At 57.3% G+C, this 18,461-nt stretch overlaps 1 protein-coding gene across 1 annotated transcript in view; it reads left to right on the top strand.

Annotated features, from left to right (window-relative positions):
• The window catches only part of ANXA11 (annexin A11), a 39,855-nt gene that overhangs the window by 17,490 nt on the left and 3,904 nt on the right, over nucleotides 1-18,461 (top strand). The window contains 11 exon segments of the mRNA XM_038534469.1: nucleotides 5,814-5,876; nucleotides 7,712-7,824; nucleotides 8,680-9,072; nucleotides 10,312-10,399; nucleotides 10,644-10,738; nucleotides 11,353-11,418; nucleotides 11,420-11,467; nucleotides 13,158-13,248; nucleotides 13,630-13,709; nucleotides 13,845-13,901; nucleotides 15,962-16,055. Coding sequence (XP_038390397.1) covers nucleotides 5,822-5,876; nucleotides 7,712-7,824; nucleotides 8,680-9,072; nucleotides 10,312-10,399; nucleotides 10,644-10,738; nucleotides 11,353-11,418; nucleotides 11,420-11,467; nucleotides 13,158-13,248; nucleotides 13,630-13,709; nucleotides 13,845-13,901; nucleotides 15,962-16,055 — 1,180 coding nt within the window. The 5' untranslated portion in view covers nucleotides 5,814-5,821.

An 18,461-nucleotide genomic window follows, 5' to 3' on the forward strand; every position in this document is an offset into this window, starting at 1 on the left:
TTTTCTTACCATTGAGTCTTGAAGAGTTCTTTTCTCTATTTTGGAGAACAGTTCTTTTATCAGATGTGTCTTTTGTAGACTTTTTCTCCCAGTTGGTGGCTCGTCTTCTCTTTGTTTTTAAAAATATATCAGCAGAGAATCATCTGAGCCGCATGACTTTTTAAGCTCTATATTTAAATTCTTGTATAAAGACAGATTGAGGATTTAATATTAAAAGATGAATATACAAATGAGTGCTCCAGCCCCCGGGCTGGGGAAGGGCAGTGCGGAGGTCCTCCCACAACAGCCTCCACTTAGTCCAGGCCTGCTCGGTGTGCTGCTAGGCACACAGGAGCGAGAGGCCTCAGGGATGATGCTTCCAGGCCTCGGCCTCTGCTCAGCGCCACCCTGCTGCAAGCTCTGTCCCCATCCGTGTCCCTCACCGGCCTTCTGGGGAAAAGGCTTCTGGATCCTCGGGCCAGGCGTGGCATGCCGCCACCCGCCCCTCCTTTCCCTTCCATGGAAGTCAGGCTGGACTCCCAGAGGCCCCCGTGTCCATCTCCCCTTGTTGAAGTGGGGAAATGACAAAGCTCTCCGTTACGGGGGAGGGAGGTGAGTGAGTGGGAGAAGTGAGATTCTTCTTGTTCTGGATGACTCTGCCCTTCTGCCAACACATCATTTCTAGATTCCTGTGTTTGAGGACTCTGGCTGCTGCCCTGTGGAGCCCTTGAAAGTTAATGGTATACTTGCATGTGTACACACAACTTTAGGAAACAGGCCCTCTTACAGCCCTTGGCAAGCCAAGCCCTGTGTACCCACCGTATACCTTCACTTGGCACCTCGAGGCTTGGCTCTGATGGAATCCTGGGACGCCCGGGTCTTGTGCTCGCTTGCCCTCAGAGCTGACTACTGGGAGTCAAGGCTGGATGGTAAACACCGGCAGGTGTCCCAGTACCTGAAAGGAAGGAGTGTTTCCTGGAGTGCAGAGCACAGAATCGCTGGGGGTGGGGATGGGTCCTTGTTTAGATTTCAGAGTCCTGGGCCCATCCCAGGTTGACGGGGCCAGCATGACTGGGGCCAGCGCATAGGTGTTTTCGGCGAGCTGTCCAGAAGCTTCTCAGGCAAGATGAAGCAGTGTGGTCCGTAGTCAGGCAGCATCAGCACCACCAGGAAGTGTGTGCAAAACACCGATTTGAGCGCCTATCCCAAACCTCCCAATTCCAAGCATGTGGGAAGGGACCCAGCGATCTGAGGTGTAACAAGTCCAACAGGTGATTACTTTGCAGACCGAAGCTTGAGAAGCCTGAGAGGGCCACAGCTGGATGAAATCGAGTGCCTAGCAGCAGGTGGATGGCCCAGGGAGGAAGCAAGGGTGGTGGCCACACCATACAGGCCCCAAAGCGGCAGGACTGGAGGCTGGAAGGTCCCCAGGGGCTGGTCTCTAAGAACTGGAGCGATCCCTACAGAAGCCACCTGCCTACCATGTGGAATAAATCTCTCCGGGGAGCCCCCGTGTCACCGTCCTGACCAGAGCCACCGCAGAACGGGCGGTGTGCCAGGCCTGCCAGATGGCATCAGCGATGTGAAGCGTCCCTGCCCGGGTACCTTTCTTCTTTGCTAAAGGACAGACGTAGCAGAAGGTGTGGTACTGGTGGACGCCGAAGAGGAAGCCAGTCTGCTCGGTTGTAACTCCCTGTGTTCTCTGTGGTGGGGAGTGAGTGCTGGGCAGGCGGCCGCGGGGAGAGGAAGGTGAGGAGCCCCTAGAAGCCCTGCTTGAGGGCAGCCCAGGGGGCTCAGTGGTTTAGCGCCGCCTTCAGCCCAGCGTGGGATCCTGGAGACCCGGGATCGAGTCCCACGTCAGGCTCCCTGCAGGGAGCCTGCTTCTCCCTCTGCCTGTGTCTCTGCCTCTCTCTCTCTGTCTCTCATGAATAAATAAAAAATAAAAAGACCTGCTTGAGCTCACCTCTGAGCGGGGACATGGTGGCCCCCGGGTGCCAGGAACACCATCACCAAGTACGGCAGGCCCGGGTGGGGACCTCTTTTGAGCAAAAGTGGAGGCGGCGGTTACCCATGACTGGCTCATGAGCAGATTTCTTCATGTCCAGAAAGGGGAAAGCACGCAGACATTGTGGGTGGGAGAGCTGAATCCAAGCAGCCTCCCAAGGGGCAGGGATGGGGCGCCCCGAGGCGCCCTAGGCCCTCCGGCTGCCGTGGCTCTGCTCCTGGGGAATCCTTCGGCAGCTGAACCAACTGGAGGGCTCGCAGGCCCGGGCCGTATGTTAGAGTCCTCATGGGAGGCGGCCCCTCTTTAAACCATGGAGAAGTGCGTGGGAAACGCACGTGGTGCCGTGGAGAGAATGGCTGCACCTGCTGTCGTGGCTGGGGCGTGGTCGGCAGGGACTATTCAGGAGTGTTGTCCTTGGCCCTTTTCCTACCAGTGACCTGGAAGAAAGCAAATGTCACGCTTACCAAGCAAAGCTGAGCACTACGATGTTGGGTGCTGGGGCGTTGGACACCTCAGCGGGCCGAGCAGCAGATAGAATGTGCGGGAGGAGTTTAACAGGATGTGCACCAGGGCTCCTTGTCCAGAACACTCTGTGTCCCAACCCGTGGCGGGGGGGGGGGGGGGGGGGGGGTGTTGTCTGGCCCTGCCCCGTGCTCTTCAGGGACCACAGCTGGGGCCTTGGGTTCTGAGGAGAGCTCCGAGACGCAGAAGGGAGTGTATTGCAGACGGGAGGTGGGGAAATGAGGCCGCTCTCGAGAGGGCCAGACTGGAGGTGGTGTCTTGGGGGGTGGGGGGAGACCCAGGGATGAAGGCCTGCTGCTTGGATGGGATTAGACCTGGCTCACCGCCCTCACTGCCGAGGGACAGCTTTTAACTCTTGCTGGGAAGTCTGTGAAGCCCTCCTGGGAAGGGTGCCATCACCCTGGGAGCAGCCCGAGGCTGCCCTGGGCGCCTGCCCTGGGCGGGGAGACCAGCGGACCCTCTGGGTCTGGGTCCCCCGTATGTTTATGTAGTACTGCTAACCCCAGGCTTGGAGCTGGGCTGCCCGGGGCTGAATAGACCCTATGTGAGTTATTCAGATCTTGGAAGAACAACCGTGGCCTCAGCTGAGCTCAGAAATCCCCGCCTGAATTGGGCCTTTTTTAAAGTTGTTTTTTTAATAGGCAGTACATGCATGTGGCCAAAAAAATGCAAATATAAACAGTAAGCTTCATGTCTAACCCCAGATTTCCCTTCCAAAGGCAACCAGTGTCACCAGGTTTCTTGTTTATCGTTCCAGGGATGGGGTGTGTGTGTGTGTGTGTGTGTGTGTACACCACTGAGTTTGTCTACATTTTCTTTTTTTAAAAATGTTAGCTTAGTAAACACACAGTGTACACCTTGATTTCACATCCCTGTATATAGAATTGGCTAATTATAAAAATAGCTACAGAGCATTTACTGTATGGATCTGCTTGGATCCACTTCATCAGCCTGCTGCAGTTGGACAGATAGTTAGGGGTTTGTTGTAACAGAATGTCCCAGTAAAATCCATGTCCCCGTCACTTTACACAGGTCTAAGTGTGCCTGGGAAATAAATTTCCAGAAGGTGAGTTTCTGGTTCAGAGCTTGTATTTCACATTTTGACATCTCTGTGCTTGTAATTGGCAAATCTCTTAGCATCTTAGTGTGGGTAAAACCTTCGGTTCCTTTCCTATAATTCCCTGTTTGCTCATTTGTTTCTCTACTGGTCATGGGGCCTAGGTTTTTTTTTTTTTTTTAATTGCAAAACATTTTTCTTAAATTTGTCATTTCTCTTTTTGTTGTTTTCTTTGTTTCTTATTGTGCAGAACTTTAATTTTATGTCTTTGGAGTTCAGGGCTGCTTCTTATATTTAAATCTCTGGCTGAGATTTGTTTTGTTTTGTTTTTTAAAGATTTTATTTATCTTTTTCACTATCCCACAAACAGGGGGAGCAGCAGGGAGGGGGAGAAGCAGGCTCCCCACTGAGCAGGGAGCCTGATGTGGAGCTGGATCCCAGAATCCAGGGATCATGACCTGAGCCAAAGGCAGACACAACCAGCTGAGCCACCCGGGGACCCTGAGATTAGTTTTGGTGTTTTGATTTGTGTTTTTCCCCCCCTTCTGGTGGATGGGGCCTTTTGGCCTCATTCCTCTGGGAAGAGACCGGAAGAGTGGGGAGGGGTCTTTGGTAGCCGGAGTTTCTGCTTAATGGTGGTCTCCAGAGGAAGGGTGTCAGGGACACGACCGCAGCTCTTGCTGACCTCACGCAGGGCTCTTCCGTCAGAAGGTTCCTGGCCCACGCATCATTCAGATATCCAGCCCTCCTCATCAGCAGGGTCTGAGGATTCTAACAGGAGGGTCAGGCTGAGGGCAGGGTCTGGGAGGGGGTTTTGTGCTGAAGGCTCAGCCAACCACAGGGAGAGGAATCAGACCGAGGGCAAGACCACGGGAGCTTCCAACCCCCTCACCACAGCATGTAAGGGAACAGGGCTTTGGCCCGTGCCGTAGGTAGCCAGTTCTAGCTCTCCAAGTCCCTAGGCCATCATCTGGCTTCTGCTGCTTTACCTACAGTCACCTCTGGATGCACTGGCCCAAACAGAACCCCACGCCCTCATTCAGTGGGCCCTGTGGGGACCAGTGTGGCATCTTAAAGAAGCCCTTCAGCCTCCTTGCAAACAGCAGGCGCAGACCCCCACTGTAGCTGTGAAGGGCAACTCAAATCTTACAGGTGAATGGTGGCATCGAGAGCAGTAGTTCTCAAAGTGGGGTCCCTGCACCAGCAGCATCACCTGGAAATGAGTTAGAAATGCAGCTTCTGGTTCTATGGACTCAAACCTCAGTGGAGCCCAGCCGTGTGTTTAACAGGCCCTTATGGCAGTTCTGATGCACACATTGCACCTTGAAAACTAGGTTGGGGCCTGATGCACCACAGGGAGCAGGTCACTTGGGGTCAGCAGGTGTAATGGTTTAAGGGGGCCTGCGGGTCTCCTGACATCCTCACCTGTCACTGGACGCCTCTGCAGACTGCAGCAGCCACTGATGAGCAAAAGGAAGTAGGTTGCATGACAGTCTGAGTGGCTCGGGTCGCAGCAGGTCTGGGTCCCTCCAGGCAGTTTAACTGGCATGGGGCATGGCAGAGGGATCTGTAGACAGAGGGACTTTGTGAGAGCAGCTATCCCACCCTGCACCAACAGGCAAGAGCCCTGGATTCCAGGCCTTTCTCCTTCCCTACTCCTGATCTGCAAGTCACTTACCCTTTCCGAGCTCCAGCCACCTCACTTGCCCTCATTCCCCATCCTGGATCACATGAGCGCTCCTGAGGTCCCTTGTCTCTAGGACTGGTGATCTCCTGCCACATTCCCATGTCTGATGAGCCAGAGGTTGGAGAATGAAAAATGTAGCTCAGGGGCAGATCCACTATGGTCGGAGGCCACTGTGGATAGCTTGGGGTCTATAGACTGGGCTCTGGCTGGATGGAGACAAAGACACTGGAAAATAAAGACAAATAGATCTGGGCCCCTGAGAATGAGGCAGTGCATGCTCGCCTCTGAGCTCCACGTGCGTGGAATCCTGTGTCAGCAGAGGGAGAGTGAAGCGTGGAGGGATGGGGGTCTGCAGAGAAACACAACTACGGGTGTGGTGCACATGGACATGGGCATGGGCCTGCCCCTGTTTGTCGTCTCTAGCTGGGGGCCTAGCAGACATGGACGGTCACTTGGGTTGGTCCCGGTCAGGCTTGATGCAGCCTGTCCCCCTGCAGGGGCCTGGCTTGTGGCTGGTAGGAGCTCCTGGCAGAGGCTGAGCATGTTTTCCTCTTCCCTTTCAGATCGGACCATGAGCTACCCAGGCTATCCTCCGCCCGCAGGAGGCTACCCCCCAGCTGCACCAGGTGAGAGGGGCTGGGGTGGGCCAGGGAGGGAACGTCCTCTCTGCTCAATGTCCAGGAGCAGACAGGGAGAGAGTAACAGTGCTTTCCAGTCCTCTCTCTACCCTGAGGGGTACATGGGGAGGAGCTGGAGAAAATCCTGGACCCAGGGTCCAGGAAAGGCCTGGATTTGAAGCCAAGGCAAGTCCAGGACCCAGTTTCTTGCTTTCTTAGCTGATAGCAGCAGGCAAATGCCTTCTTTGCTCTGGGACTCTGTTTTCTTCTTTGCAAATGGTTTCAGGTATCTCTCCCTCACCGGGTTGCCCCAGATACTAAGATAGCCAAGTAAAGCCCTTGGCACTGTCGTCCAAAGCACTGTTAGGTGACGACTGCCCTTCCATTACTTCTCCTACCCTGAGCTTGAGCTGCATGGTTTTGCAGCAGCAGGGTTCCCCCCAGCCACAGGAGGAAGTGGAGGCAGTCGCCAAGGGTCACATGTTCCTGCTGCAGCTGCCAGAAGCTGTGGGCTGATAGCACTGGGGCTGCACCCACAGTCAGGCCATCAGATCCCGGCCCCACCTACAGCACATCGCTTCATGCTTAGAAATCAGCTTCTCTGGCCTTGGCCCCTCCTAGGTTCCTGAAATGATACTGGGTCCCCATGGTAGCGGGGGAGACGAGAGGATCATTACAGGCTGGTCATCCTGAGGTTGCCTGAGCCGCGCTCCCCTCACTCCACGAGACCTGTGGGCACATTCATTTCCCAGAGCAAAGGTCCTTGAGTCTGAGCACTCATGACCCTGCAGGTCATTGGTGCCCACCTTGCCATTCAACAGGTAGAGAACAGGTCTGGAGCAGGGAGGTGGCTCGGCCACCATCATTGCCCTCTGAACAAGGCCAAGCCCAGGTCTGTCAGTGTTGACCTCGCGGTTGGTCCTCTCCCCGGTAGGGACCTGCGGTGTGTCCTGGCACTGCCACCACCACCTCCACCACACCAGGCAGCAGAGAGCGAGCAGGCTGGTGATTCCATCCTCAGGGTCTTTCACTGCCCTGGTCAGAAAGGCATCTAACAGGCCAACGGCCCACACAGCGATGCTAGCTGCCTCGCCACTTATCCCAGTGCCCACTGCACCATGGGAGCCCCGCACAGGCGGTAGGCCTTCGTCCTCACCCAGTTTGAGGCAAACTAATTATTACCCCTCATGGCAGCTGAGGACGCTGAACTAGAGGGGCTGAGTGCCTCGCCGCAGGGCACACACTGGGTCCCTCTGGGTTCAGAGCTGGGGCTTTTTACTGCTGTTCCCCAGCTGCCCCCCTTGTAGAGATGTGTGTCAGTGTGCGTGACCCAGCCCCGTCTCCCTCCACCCTGTCGTCCTCGTCTCCCTGCCCTTCACAGACCGTGATTGCAAACAACCTGGTCAGCAGGACACCCACCCTAACCTGCCACGCTTTTGCCTCACTGTGGGTTCTCTGGGTGGTCTGAGCTTACTGCTGTCCTGGGTCAGCACGCTGTCCCCAAATGACACCTGTTTTTATGTCTGTATTCCCGTTCCATGATGGTGAGCCCAGCAGGGCAGTTCTGTCCTTGGCCTGTCTACCTCCTTTATCCCATAGAGGTAATACGTGCGAGTGTTTGCTGAACCCCACCTTCCTCTCTGGAAGAAGAGGAAGGTTCCTGCTCTTCTCTTCCTTTGGCAGCAGGATTGGGTTCGAGTTTCTTGCCCGTTTTCCATGGGGTCTGTAGCGGTGTCCGCGAGGCCCTGCTTGGCCTCCCCTCCTGAGCACCCGAGAGCTTGATGCTGTGCCTTTCCCCGCGGGGAGTGCTGGCACGGCGCTGAAGGGCTTGGTGTTGCTTTCAGGTGGCGGTGCCTGGGGAGGTGCTGGCTACCCCCCACCCAGCATGCCCCCCATCGGGCTGGATAACATGGCCAACTACGCAGGGCAGTTCAACCAGGACTACCTCTCGGGAATGGTGAGTCCAGCGCCCCTGCTGGGGCTGCCCCTGGGGGTCACTCCTGCATGGCCGGAGGGACGAAGGCTGCTGGCCTCGGTGGCTTCAGAGGCGTCTCCGTGTTTGTACCTGCGGGCACCGAGTATCGGGCTGCTGAGGGGTCTCGTCAGGGCTCTGCCCACCATCCTCTGTAAAAGGGGTGCACATTGGGTTTCCTTTCAGCTCTGAATAGGATGGGGGTGGTGCCTTCATAGATTATGTATTGTGCACCTTTGATGTGAGCTCAGCATAGGGTGAGGAGAGAGGTGAGGGTCTGTGTGTGCGCGTGTGTTGTGTGCCAGTGCACGTGCATGTGCGTATTTGTGTGTGTGTGTGTGTGTGTGTGGATGACTATCTGCTCGGGCCTGGGAGCGGGGCCTGGGAGCGTAGGCAGACATGCTACTTCTATTTGTTAATTGGCTTGTAAAATAATATATTTTATCACCTAAGAACAAATGCTTGCTCTCTGTCAGCTGTGCAGCCAGTCCGCGGCCTCATTTGTGCCCGGCTTGCTCTAGGCACCAGGCATATGTGCACACAACAAACCAAAATCTCAGCCCTGAATTTCTTCTCTCCTGGGAAGCAGACAGTTGCCATTAGTAAAACTGTGGCAATAGGACAAATAGGTGCCTGAGGGCAGATAAAAAGGCCAGGAGTGCAGGTAGAGGGGACAGGGCACAGTAGTTTTGGGTTGGGTGACGAGGTTGGGCCTCGCTGAGAAGCCAGGGATGCTCGGACTCTGTGCTGCAGGGCTCGGGTCAGGGAAGGACAGATGGACAGGGTGTGGCCATGTTCCTCAGGGGCCGTTCATCTTAGGCTTGCTTTGTGCACTTTCAGGCATCCAACATGTCCGGGACATTCGGAGGAGCCAACGTGCCAAACCTATACCCTGGGGCCCCCGGCGGGGGTTACCCTCCCATGCCCCCTGGGGGTTTTGGGCAGCCCCCTTCCGCCCAGCAGCCTGTTCCTCCGTATGGAATGTATCCGCCCCCTGGAGGGAACCCGCCCTCTGGGATGCCTTCATACCCGCCATACCCAGGGGCCCCTGTGCCAGGCCAGCCCATGCCGCCCCCTGGACAGCAGCCCCCAGGGCCCTACCCCGGACAGCCACCAATGACCTACCCTGGGCAGCCGCCAATGCCACCTCCTGGGCAGCAGCAGCAGCCAGTGCCAAGCTACCCAGGATACCTGGGGTCCGGGACCGTCACCCCTGCTGTGCCTCCAGCCCGGGTGAGTGCCCGCCCTGCACTGCCCTTCGTGTCCCAAAGGCCTGAGATTCGTGGCCCTGTGTCCTCTGCCAGCAAGGCCAGGGAGGGTGCAGCGGACGGAGAAAGGCTCCGTCCTCCCTCTGTCACTTCCTGTTGTAACAGAGTTGCTTTCTCTCAGGTTCCCCACCCCTGCTTTGTGTTCTTAGGGACCTTAAGGAGCTGCCTTGTTTCTCGCAGTTTGTTTAGATGTTCCATGTGCACGTTGGATCTGAACGTTTCAGGGTACTCGTCATTCCTCCCGTGTCATTTACCTCCTGGGCCCTGTGCTTTGTAGGAACTGCCCAGCCCCCTGGCCTCAGGCCTTGTGCCCAATGGGGCTTAGACTTCATTCCCACAGGTGCCTCTCAGGCTGGTCTTGGAGGGTTCTGGAAACCTCCCTTGGCTAGGGAAGATTGTTGGCAGTTCCTTCGGGGCCGCTCTCGGCTCATTTTGGAGAGCATTTCGTGTTTGCAGTGCCTAGAATTCATTGTCATGGTTACATGGCCAAGCCAGCCAAGCACAGGGCTAGTGGTATGTGCTCAACTACTATAATTAGCCCGAGGGTCCCTCTCCTCCCTGCCACCACTCTCCCCTACCCCTGCCCTAGTCTCTATCTTTCCTCTGCCTTCCCCCTCAGCCCTTCTCTGAGCTTCTCTCCTCAACTCTGTGAACACCAGTAGTCCCAGAAGCTAATCCACCAGGAGACCACTTAGACCGGATCCCTTATTTGCTGGGGAGTGCAGCTGCCAGTGCCAGGAAAAGCAGTGTGAGTTCGGGAGTAGTCAGGTGGTGTGAACCGTGGTAAAGGCCGGACACCTGCATTTCTGGAGGGAGCACCTATTTCTCGTTTGCTCAGAGGTGCTCCATGGACTACCCAGACCCTGCTAGGACGGCTCTAATATGTGCTCACATGTGCTAGGGCCGTGAGGCTCCCACGCCCCCCCCCCCCATCAGGAACCCAGGCCCGGTCCTGGAGGACCTGGACATAGGGCAGATTTTTAGCATTAGGACTCAGAGATGCTTCTAGCCATGAACCAGGCTTCTGCCTCAGCACCAGAACATGAGGACCTGTCATGGTCACAGTGGGCTCGCTCAATTATTCATTGCTGTCTCCTTCAGGTACCCCAGCGTGTAGTAAAAAGGTCACGTTCAGAGCCTGGGGTGGGGAAGTCTTGCACTTGGGGGGAAACGACATCTCACCTGAGTCTGTTTGTCCGAGCAGTTTGGAAACCGAGGCACCATCACAGATGCTCCTGGCTTTGACCCCTTGCGAGATGCTGAGGTCCTGCGGAAAGCTATGAAGGGCTTTGGTGAGGGACCCCCGGTGGCTCAGGTCCTAAGTACTCCCCGGACCGCCAGGCAGTTCCATGGTGGCTCCGTGCAGGGTTTCTGGGAGGAGGGACCCAGGTCCTGGTGGTGGTGGTGGAAGAGGACGTAGATGTGGGCGGGCAGGTGAGATGCCCAGGAGAATGGGAGGGCCCGGGCCAGGGAAGCTGCCAGCACAGTGCATCCCCACGCCCCCAGCCCTGCCTCATCCACTGCTTCTTCCCACAGGGACCGACGAGCAGGCCATCATCGACTGCCTGGGGAGCCGCTCCAACAAGCAGCGGCAGCAGATCCTCCTGTCCTTCAAGACTGCTTATGGCAAGGTGAGTAGGGGAGGAAAGGGAACTGAGGCACATCCTCTAGCACAGCCCCACTCACCCCTGCTTTTCTTTGGTGCCAGTGAGCCCAGGTCTCCTGGCTTCGCATTAAGGCCCATGAGGGCATTTCCTGCCGCCCACCCAGCAGTGGCCTCCTGGCCGACAGCATCCCCTAGCACAAAAGATGCTCACTCCCACCCGGCTGGTTTTTCCTCCCCGGGACCCAGGCTGTTAATCCCTGCCCTCTCCACGACCACCTTAGGAGGTGTCGCTGGTAGAGGAGCTTTGAAGGAAAAGTCTCTCAGTTGTGCATAAATGCAAGGGGATGTATTTTGAACCTCTGGACTTGTGAACCTTAGGTAAAACACTGGGTGAGTTGAACAGACTGGTGTCCCAAGCCAGTGCTTCTCCAGCTTGGGTACCCCACGGGCCCCCTGGAAGCTGAGCTGATCGCAGGCCAGCTCTGCATGTCTGGGCTGGCTGAGATTTGGCTTTCCTGCCAGCCCCTGGCTGATGCGGTGCTGCTGCTGGTCCTCAGATCTGGGATATTGTCCCAGTTAGGTGAGAATCCACCTCCTATAGATTCTCAAATAAGTCTGTCTGTTTGAATATTCGATCAGGATTTGATCAAAGACCTGAAATCTGAACTGTCAGGAAACTTTGAGAAGACAATCTTGGCTCTAATGAAGACCCCCGTTCCTCTTCGATGTTTATGAGATAAAGGATGCCATCAAGGTGCGTGCACGTTTGTGTTGATGCGTGTGTTCGTTTGCTCACGTGGACGGGCAGGCCAGAGAAAGTCCTGAACTGCACGGTGGGGCTTAACCTGTTCATTAGCTGCTGTTGTAAGTGTGGTCCCTGGACCCTCCCAGGTTGGAAGAGGCAAAACAGGTGTCCTTCATCATCAGCAGGCATCTGAACCTGTCCGTCCTAAAAGCATGGCAGCTGCGTGGTAGAGGAGGCTGGTGGTGACATGGTGATGGAAGAGGGGTACGGGGCCGCGGGTGGTATGATCCTCCTTCATCTAGGACTCTGTATTAGCGCACAACAGAAACACTCTGGAGGGCTTTCAGGAAAACCGAGGTGCAGAATTGGCTTTGAGGAGAAAGGAGAGCTGTCTGGCTTGAGGAGGGCCGGGCACAGGCAGGATTGCTCTCGTCTCTGCTCCTTCCCGAGTGCCCACTTCGTTCTGCCCTCAGGGGGCAGAGGATCCCTGTGGACCCCCGTCCATTTACTTCTCCAGAGAATCAGCCACGGAGAAGACCTGTCCCTCAGTCCAGATTCCAAATAGAAGCAGACTCTGACTGTCCTCAGTCCAGTCACTTGTGACCAAGGGGAGGATCCTGTACCTTCCATACGGTCCTGTGGCTCCCGGGCCCCACAGCAGGTGTCCTGCGGATGGAGGGGGGCAGCCCCCACAGAAGGGGGAAACCCCTCTGAATCGAACAGGTGCTCCAGAAGGAATCCGTCATTTTTCAGAGGCCTGATAGGCACAGTGACTTTTCCTGCGGAAACCCTCAGACATGCCCTCCTCCCGGGAGGGGCAGGGGGCAGCTGGGACGGCACCCAGGGAGTGGCCCCCTGACCCCTGGACGCCCCCCGCTGGCTTCACGAGGGGATGGCTTAGGAAACAGAAACAGCACAGGTCTGGGGTCCTCTGTCACTGGGCATCCGTATGGGAATGTGGACGCTCCTTGTGTGGTGAGCACTGAGCAAGGTGGGGAACAGAAGCTCTTGGTGCCCCGAGGACCCTAACAGTTGTGGTCATCGTGACAGTAGCCACCCCGTGCTGTGCTTCTTAGGGGACCGTACTGTTCTGAGTGCTTCACGCGCATCACCCTTAGTCCTCAGGGCTTTCCGGGGGGTGGTGGTAGCAGCGCAGAGACGTGAAGGCCGGTGCCCGGGTTCAAGCCAGCCTAGCCGCCGGGTGCTGCCTGCGTCCTCTACCACGTGGCCCTCTCTCGGCCTCGCTGGCGCTGCCCCTGGGTGTCTTCAGACACTCCGCAGTCCAGTCCACGGCTCTCACGTGTCCACACTGCTACTCTGGCTTCATACCCGTTTTTCAGTTGTGTCTTGTCTCATTCATGAGCTGAACTTGGAATAAAACAGATCCGGGTTTACTGTATGGCCTCGGACAAGTCGCTACACCTCTCTGATGCTCAGTTCCCCGGTGGGGGAATGGGCCTGGTCCTTCGTGTGACCTCAGTTGGTCACCACGTCACCGCCACTATCTGGGACCGGCCCGGGCCTGGGGCGCTGGAAGGGAGCCTGGCTGCCCGGGGCCCAGGGAGCAGCTGCTGTCCCGCGGGGGGCGCGTACCTGGGTTGGCAGCCGCTACGGCGGGGTTCCTGCCGGGGCACAGGGCACCCGCGCTCTTCCCAGGGTGCCGGTGAGGAGCCGCGGTTTGTGTTCTCTGCCACCTTAGGGGGCCGGCACTGACGAAGCCTGCTTGATCGAGATCTTGGCCTCCCGCAGCAACGAGCACATCCGGGAGTTAAGCAGAGCCTACAAAACAGGTGAGGCTGGCGTCTGGCCTCAGCCCTCCAGACTCCAGTGCTTTTTTGGCCTTGGCCGCACCCTCTCCCACGGCCTCGTAGACCTTCCTGGCCTTCTTATCACCTCATCTCCTGCCACCCCCAACACGCGGGGCTTTGATCCCTGACCCAGCCCTGCCTGCTGTTGACACACGGGGCAGGTGACTACGGTAAGGGAGGGGTGAGGGGTGTGGCTCCGCCGAGCCTGACAGAGGCCAGGTCGGCCTGGAAGTCACAGCCCCTGTGTCCCTGGAGGGCGTGTGGAGCACCTGTCTCATCGCACCTGGGGCTTCGGGCCCTTCTCCTTCCTGTGTCTGCTGCTGACTGGCTGCAGAGTGGGCCTTCCCCTTGTCTCCTTTTCAGAATTCAAAAAGACCCTGGAGGAGGCTATCCGAAGCGACACGTCAGGGCACTTTCAGCGGCTCCTCATCTCTCTGTCTCAGGTACCTCTACCAAGGCAGAGCTGGGGCTCAGAGCAGAGAGGGGTGGATCCCTGAGCTCTGAGGAAAAGGCAGGGGGACGGAGGAGGCCCCGCAACTCAGGCAGCAGCCTTGACCATACCGCCTGCTTCCTTTCAGGGAAACCGGGATGAGAGCACCAACGTGGACATGACGCTGGTGCAGAGGGACGCCCAGGTGGGTGTGATGGCCAGATGCCCCACTTGGGCTTCCCGAGTCAGGGGGCACCCCCACTTTCTTGCTCCACGAGGGAGGAGCTCTGGGGTGGGAAGAGCAAGTGATAAGGAGCAGGTTCCGGATGCTGTGAGTCTCGATGGGCTCTGCTGCTTACCAGCCATGCGGCCAGGAGCGTCCTGCAGCCTCTGTAGGCTTCTGACTCCCCCTTGGCGTGAACCTGGGTGACAGTCAATATGACACGAGTCGGTAGGGGATTATGGATGTGGGGTTTCACATGACCTGGTCCTCCTCCTGCATTCGGTTGTGACTGTCCTTGTGTTTGCAGGTGGGCAGACTCTACACTTGCCCGTTAGGCTTTTGAAGGTCAGAGCCCAGAAACCAGCTGTCACTTTAGTTACATGGCCTTAGATTCTGCCCTCGGCCCGTCTGGGCCTGACTGTAGACTGTAGGCAAAGGTCTCTCACCGTTCCATCTCTTTGACGGACCATCTGAGCACCTCCCTAGAGGAGCTTGGGTTTCCCACTAATGAACTCAGACCGCAGCAGTCTGGCCGGAGAGAGCCACAGCTTCCTGGTGGGATGGAGCCAGCGAGGCCTGTCCTCTGCCTCTGTCGCTCCTGCAGCCCCCAGCCCGGCATTCGCCAGGAGCTGCGAGCAGTCGCCTTATCTCTGCCGTCTGGGAGGCAGACGGGACCTCTGTGGACGTCCCTCTTTTTAGGGCTGGAAGACAGCTGCTTTTCTGGGCTGGTCCGTTTCCTTTCCAAATGGGGAAACTGAGGCTCAGAAAGGTAGAGCGTTGTGCATGGAGGAACCTGGAGGCAGGGACTGGATCAGGGCCCAGACTCCGGGCTTGTTCCATGGGCCCCAGCAGCACCCCAGAGGCCCTCCTTTGAGGTCTGCCTTTGCAGCTCCCTGGCCTGAGGCATCTGCTCCCGTGTCTGGACTCAGGGCTGGGCATCCCCAGGGTCCCAGCAGCCCTGGTCCTCGCCCCGGTGGGAATGCTGTCTCCGCTTCCCCTGTCTGCTAGACAGGCCGGGCTGTTCCCTGGCCGAGGAAGATGCTGCCTCACTCTCAAGGTTTTGTGTCCACTTCTCTGTTGTCTCAGGTGTGGACCTTGACCTTGGGATCTCTAAGCCCCCGGTGGCTGCCCTCCTCCCCTGGCCATCAGTGCCTTGAGATCTAAGAGCCACTGCCTGAGGCCTGGAGAGCACTTCTGAGCCATCTGGTGCCAGGGTGGCAAATTGGCAAATAGTTGGGGCTCAGACTTGCAAAAATGTGATAGGCAAGTGCGAATCCTGCCCACTGGCAAACACCGTGCTGGTATACACAGGGGCACTGGGGAAGTGCCTGCTACGTGCTGTCCCACGTCCACAATTATAGTCTGTTCGTCGTCATGGTGTTCATTGTCATCGTTTGTTGCCCCTATGGATAGGGACACTCCTTACAAAGATTGGGAAATTTTACATAGAAATCTGGATTTCGGGCAACTGTGGGTCTGTGCTCCTCTACGAAAGTGCCTGGCAGGTGCTGAGAAGTAATCACCCCTGCGCGTGCTTACCCTTCACCCGCACCGCCCTCTGGCCTTATGCTGGCCTATTTCCCTCATTTCAGCTCCCCAGCTAACCCCTTTAGGCCTTCAAGTGTGTGACCTTGAATCTAATCTGACCTTCACATTTCAGAGATGAAGTGGGGCTCCAAGCGGGGGTCCTGTGGCAAGTTGGCAGCAGAGCTAGGACTCCGGCCCAGCCCCTGTTTTGTGCTCCCCTCCCCATCGCCTGCTGCCTCCTCTCTGGGTTCCTGTCCTGGCCTCAGTTGGCCTGGGTTCTCCTGGTCCTGAGTGTCCCATCCCCGTCCCCCACCCCGCACACCCACCCTGCCTCAGAATCCTGTGTTACCTAGCAAGATGTGTGGATGGTGTCTGGTTCTGCATGGTGCTTGGAGCACAGCCAGGGCACTGGTCCCGCTTCCCTCCTTGGTGGGCCTGCAGGGCTGACCTAGGTGGCCTGGGCCTGGTCTCTGGGGCGAGGCCTGCACTGTATACCCGTCTTCCCCTCTGTCCAGGAACTGTATGCGGCTGGGGAGAACCGCCTGGGAACAGATGAGTCCAAGTTCAACGCAATTCTGTGCTCCCGGAGCCGGGCCCACCTGGTGGCAGGTAAGGTGGGCCCCAGCCGCCCTGGGGGCAGATAAATGAGGGCAGATGAGGTATGATGGGGAGACTTGGCAGTTTGCAAGTCTGGGGTGGGGTTTACTCTTCCTTGAAAGAGCCCCCTGGTGGTGATGTAAAAGATCTTAGCAGCGGGTTTCTCGAGTTTTTCTGTGCATCTGGTTCTGGGCGAAAGCAAAGGAAGGTGTGAGAGAAGTGGCCGCCTCCTCCCGCTGCTGTCCTTATCCACCAGAATGTGGAAATCAGAGTTGAGAGAGCCTTCAAGAGCACCTGATCCAGCGCCGTACAAAGTGCAGCAGACAGACATGAGCACAACAACCCATCCTACATTGTACAGAAGTACATTGTTTAGTCATTCAGGATCTGTAAACCAAGCTCCTGCCAAGTGCCAGGGCCAGGAGTGGACATGGGGAAGAGCATTATGGAATCTCCGCTGTCCTGAGGCTCACATCCTTGTTCTGGGAGACAGGCAGTAAACAAAAATTAAGTAAAATCTGTGCCAGATGGTAAATCCCTTGTTGAGAGACAGTAAAGTTAGAAACGGTTAGGGAGTGGCACAGGGGTCAGGGATGGTGCTAGGGATGGTGCTTGGGGTGGTCCTTGCTGAGCTAATGGTGTTTGAGTTGAAAACATGAGAGAGCTGCACGTGCAAAGGCCCTGAGCAGGGGGGCAGGGGGTTCCCAGCACGACTGAGAAATAGCAAAGGGGGTCGGTGAGGCTGGGGCGGGTGGCGTGAGTGAGAACTGGAGGAGGCGAGAGATGGTGGGTGGCCTTGTGGACAATTGCACAGACTTGGGTTTTCATCCTGAGTAAAACCAGGAGGCACTGGAGGGCTCTGGTTGGTCGGGGGATGTGATTTCACTTAGATTTTACATGTTGTTGGCTGTTGTGTTGTAAAGGGTGGAGGGTTCAGTTGTGGAGCAGGAGAGCATCTGGGAGGCTGCCTCAGTGGTGCCGGGGAGAGGCTGGTGGCCTGGACCCAGTAGCAGGGGTCGCAGGCAGGAGGGGCCGATTCCGGGCCTGCTTGCTGATGCTTGGACGTGGGGTGTGAGGTGGAGGATAACACGAGCTTGTCTCCCAGCCGGGCTGGCAGAGGAGGGGAATCCGTCCCTCCTGAAGTCAGGAAGCTGTGGATGGAGCTGGCTTAGGGGGAGAGAATCGGGAGGTTTGGGCTAGAGAGTCCAGGTGGGCAGCTGGGTTTAGGACTCCAGAGGTCAGGAGAAGTCTGGGCTGCAGATGGAAGCTCGGGAGCTCTGGTTGGGTCATTGGTGTCTGGGGCCTTGGGACCATAAGAAGTTCCCTCGGGAGGGAAACTGGAGAGATCCCGTGTTGCTCAGGGCCCTGGCCGGCACAGGAGACCAAGGAGCCAGAGGAAGGGAAAGGCTAGCACGTGAGGCGATGACAATGACAGTGCACTGAGCATCACGGTGCGGAGGGGAGAGCCAGACACCTGTGCACCTGTTCTGTGCGAGCACTGAGGCCGTGCTGCACCCGGCAGGCGCTTGCGAGCTCCCGTTAGGCTGAGGGAGCGGCGGGGGCTGGGGGCCGGGCAGCTGGGAAGTCAGGTCACCCAGCTGGAAGCTCCAGAGCACGTCTTGGTCTCCAGCCACACTGCAGTGAGTGAACACATTCCCATCTTAGTCATTATTTAATGAGTAGAGACTATAGAAGTCACTCCTCAAAGCTGTGGTTTCTCAAGTATTATTACTAAAGAGAAAAGCAAAGGAGGTGATCTGAAGAAAACACTAAGGGATGAGGCTCCTAGAGATGCAGCAGAAACCATGACACTGCCATGCAGATAGCAGAAGTTCGGGGAGCAGTGGCAGAAACTGAGCCCCAGGCAGGGGAAGCAGGTTTACATCTGGGGTCAGAGCTGCAGCTAGGACTCGGAGGGACCCCTATGCTGCCTGCCTCGCGAGCAGCCTGGAGTCCAGCTGCCATGGGGGCCCGATGGGTGTCAGCACACAGACCGATAGGCAACACAGACCCGTGGAACGGTGGAGAAGGAACGTGGGTGGGCACGGGCCGGAAGTGAGGGGGTCTGAGAAGAACGCAAATCCTGTCGCCATGTGTGGAGGGTGCTGGGTGGGGTATCGAGGCATGACCTGGGCGAGCCTGAGCTGCCAGGAGCGCGGTGAACAACCTGCCTGACGTGAGAGCCGGCTGGGCCCGGTCAGTAGGGCCACGTGGGGTACAGTGAGCGACGGTGGGAGGCCTCCTCACCGTGTGTCCTGTGTTGGTTTGCTCGGGGCCACAGCAAAGTACCCCGGGCCGGGTAACGTGCAGCCGGGTGACGTGCACGACAGATGCTTATTTTCTCCCCGTGCTGGGGGCTAGGAGGCCAACACCGAGGCGCGGGTGGGAATTCGTGTCTTTGAGGCCTGCCCCCGGCTT

Source organism: Canis lupus, chromosome 4 (assembly GCF_011100685.1).
Source record: "Canis lupus familiaris isolate Mischka breed German Shepherd chromosome 4, alternate assembly UU_Cfam_GSD_1.0, whole genome shotgun sequence".
Lineage (NCBI taxonomy): Eukaryota > Metazoa > Chordata > Mammalia > Carnivora > Canidae > Canis > Canis lupus.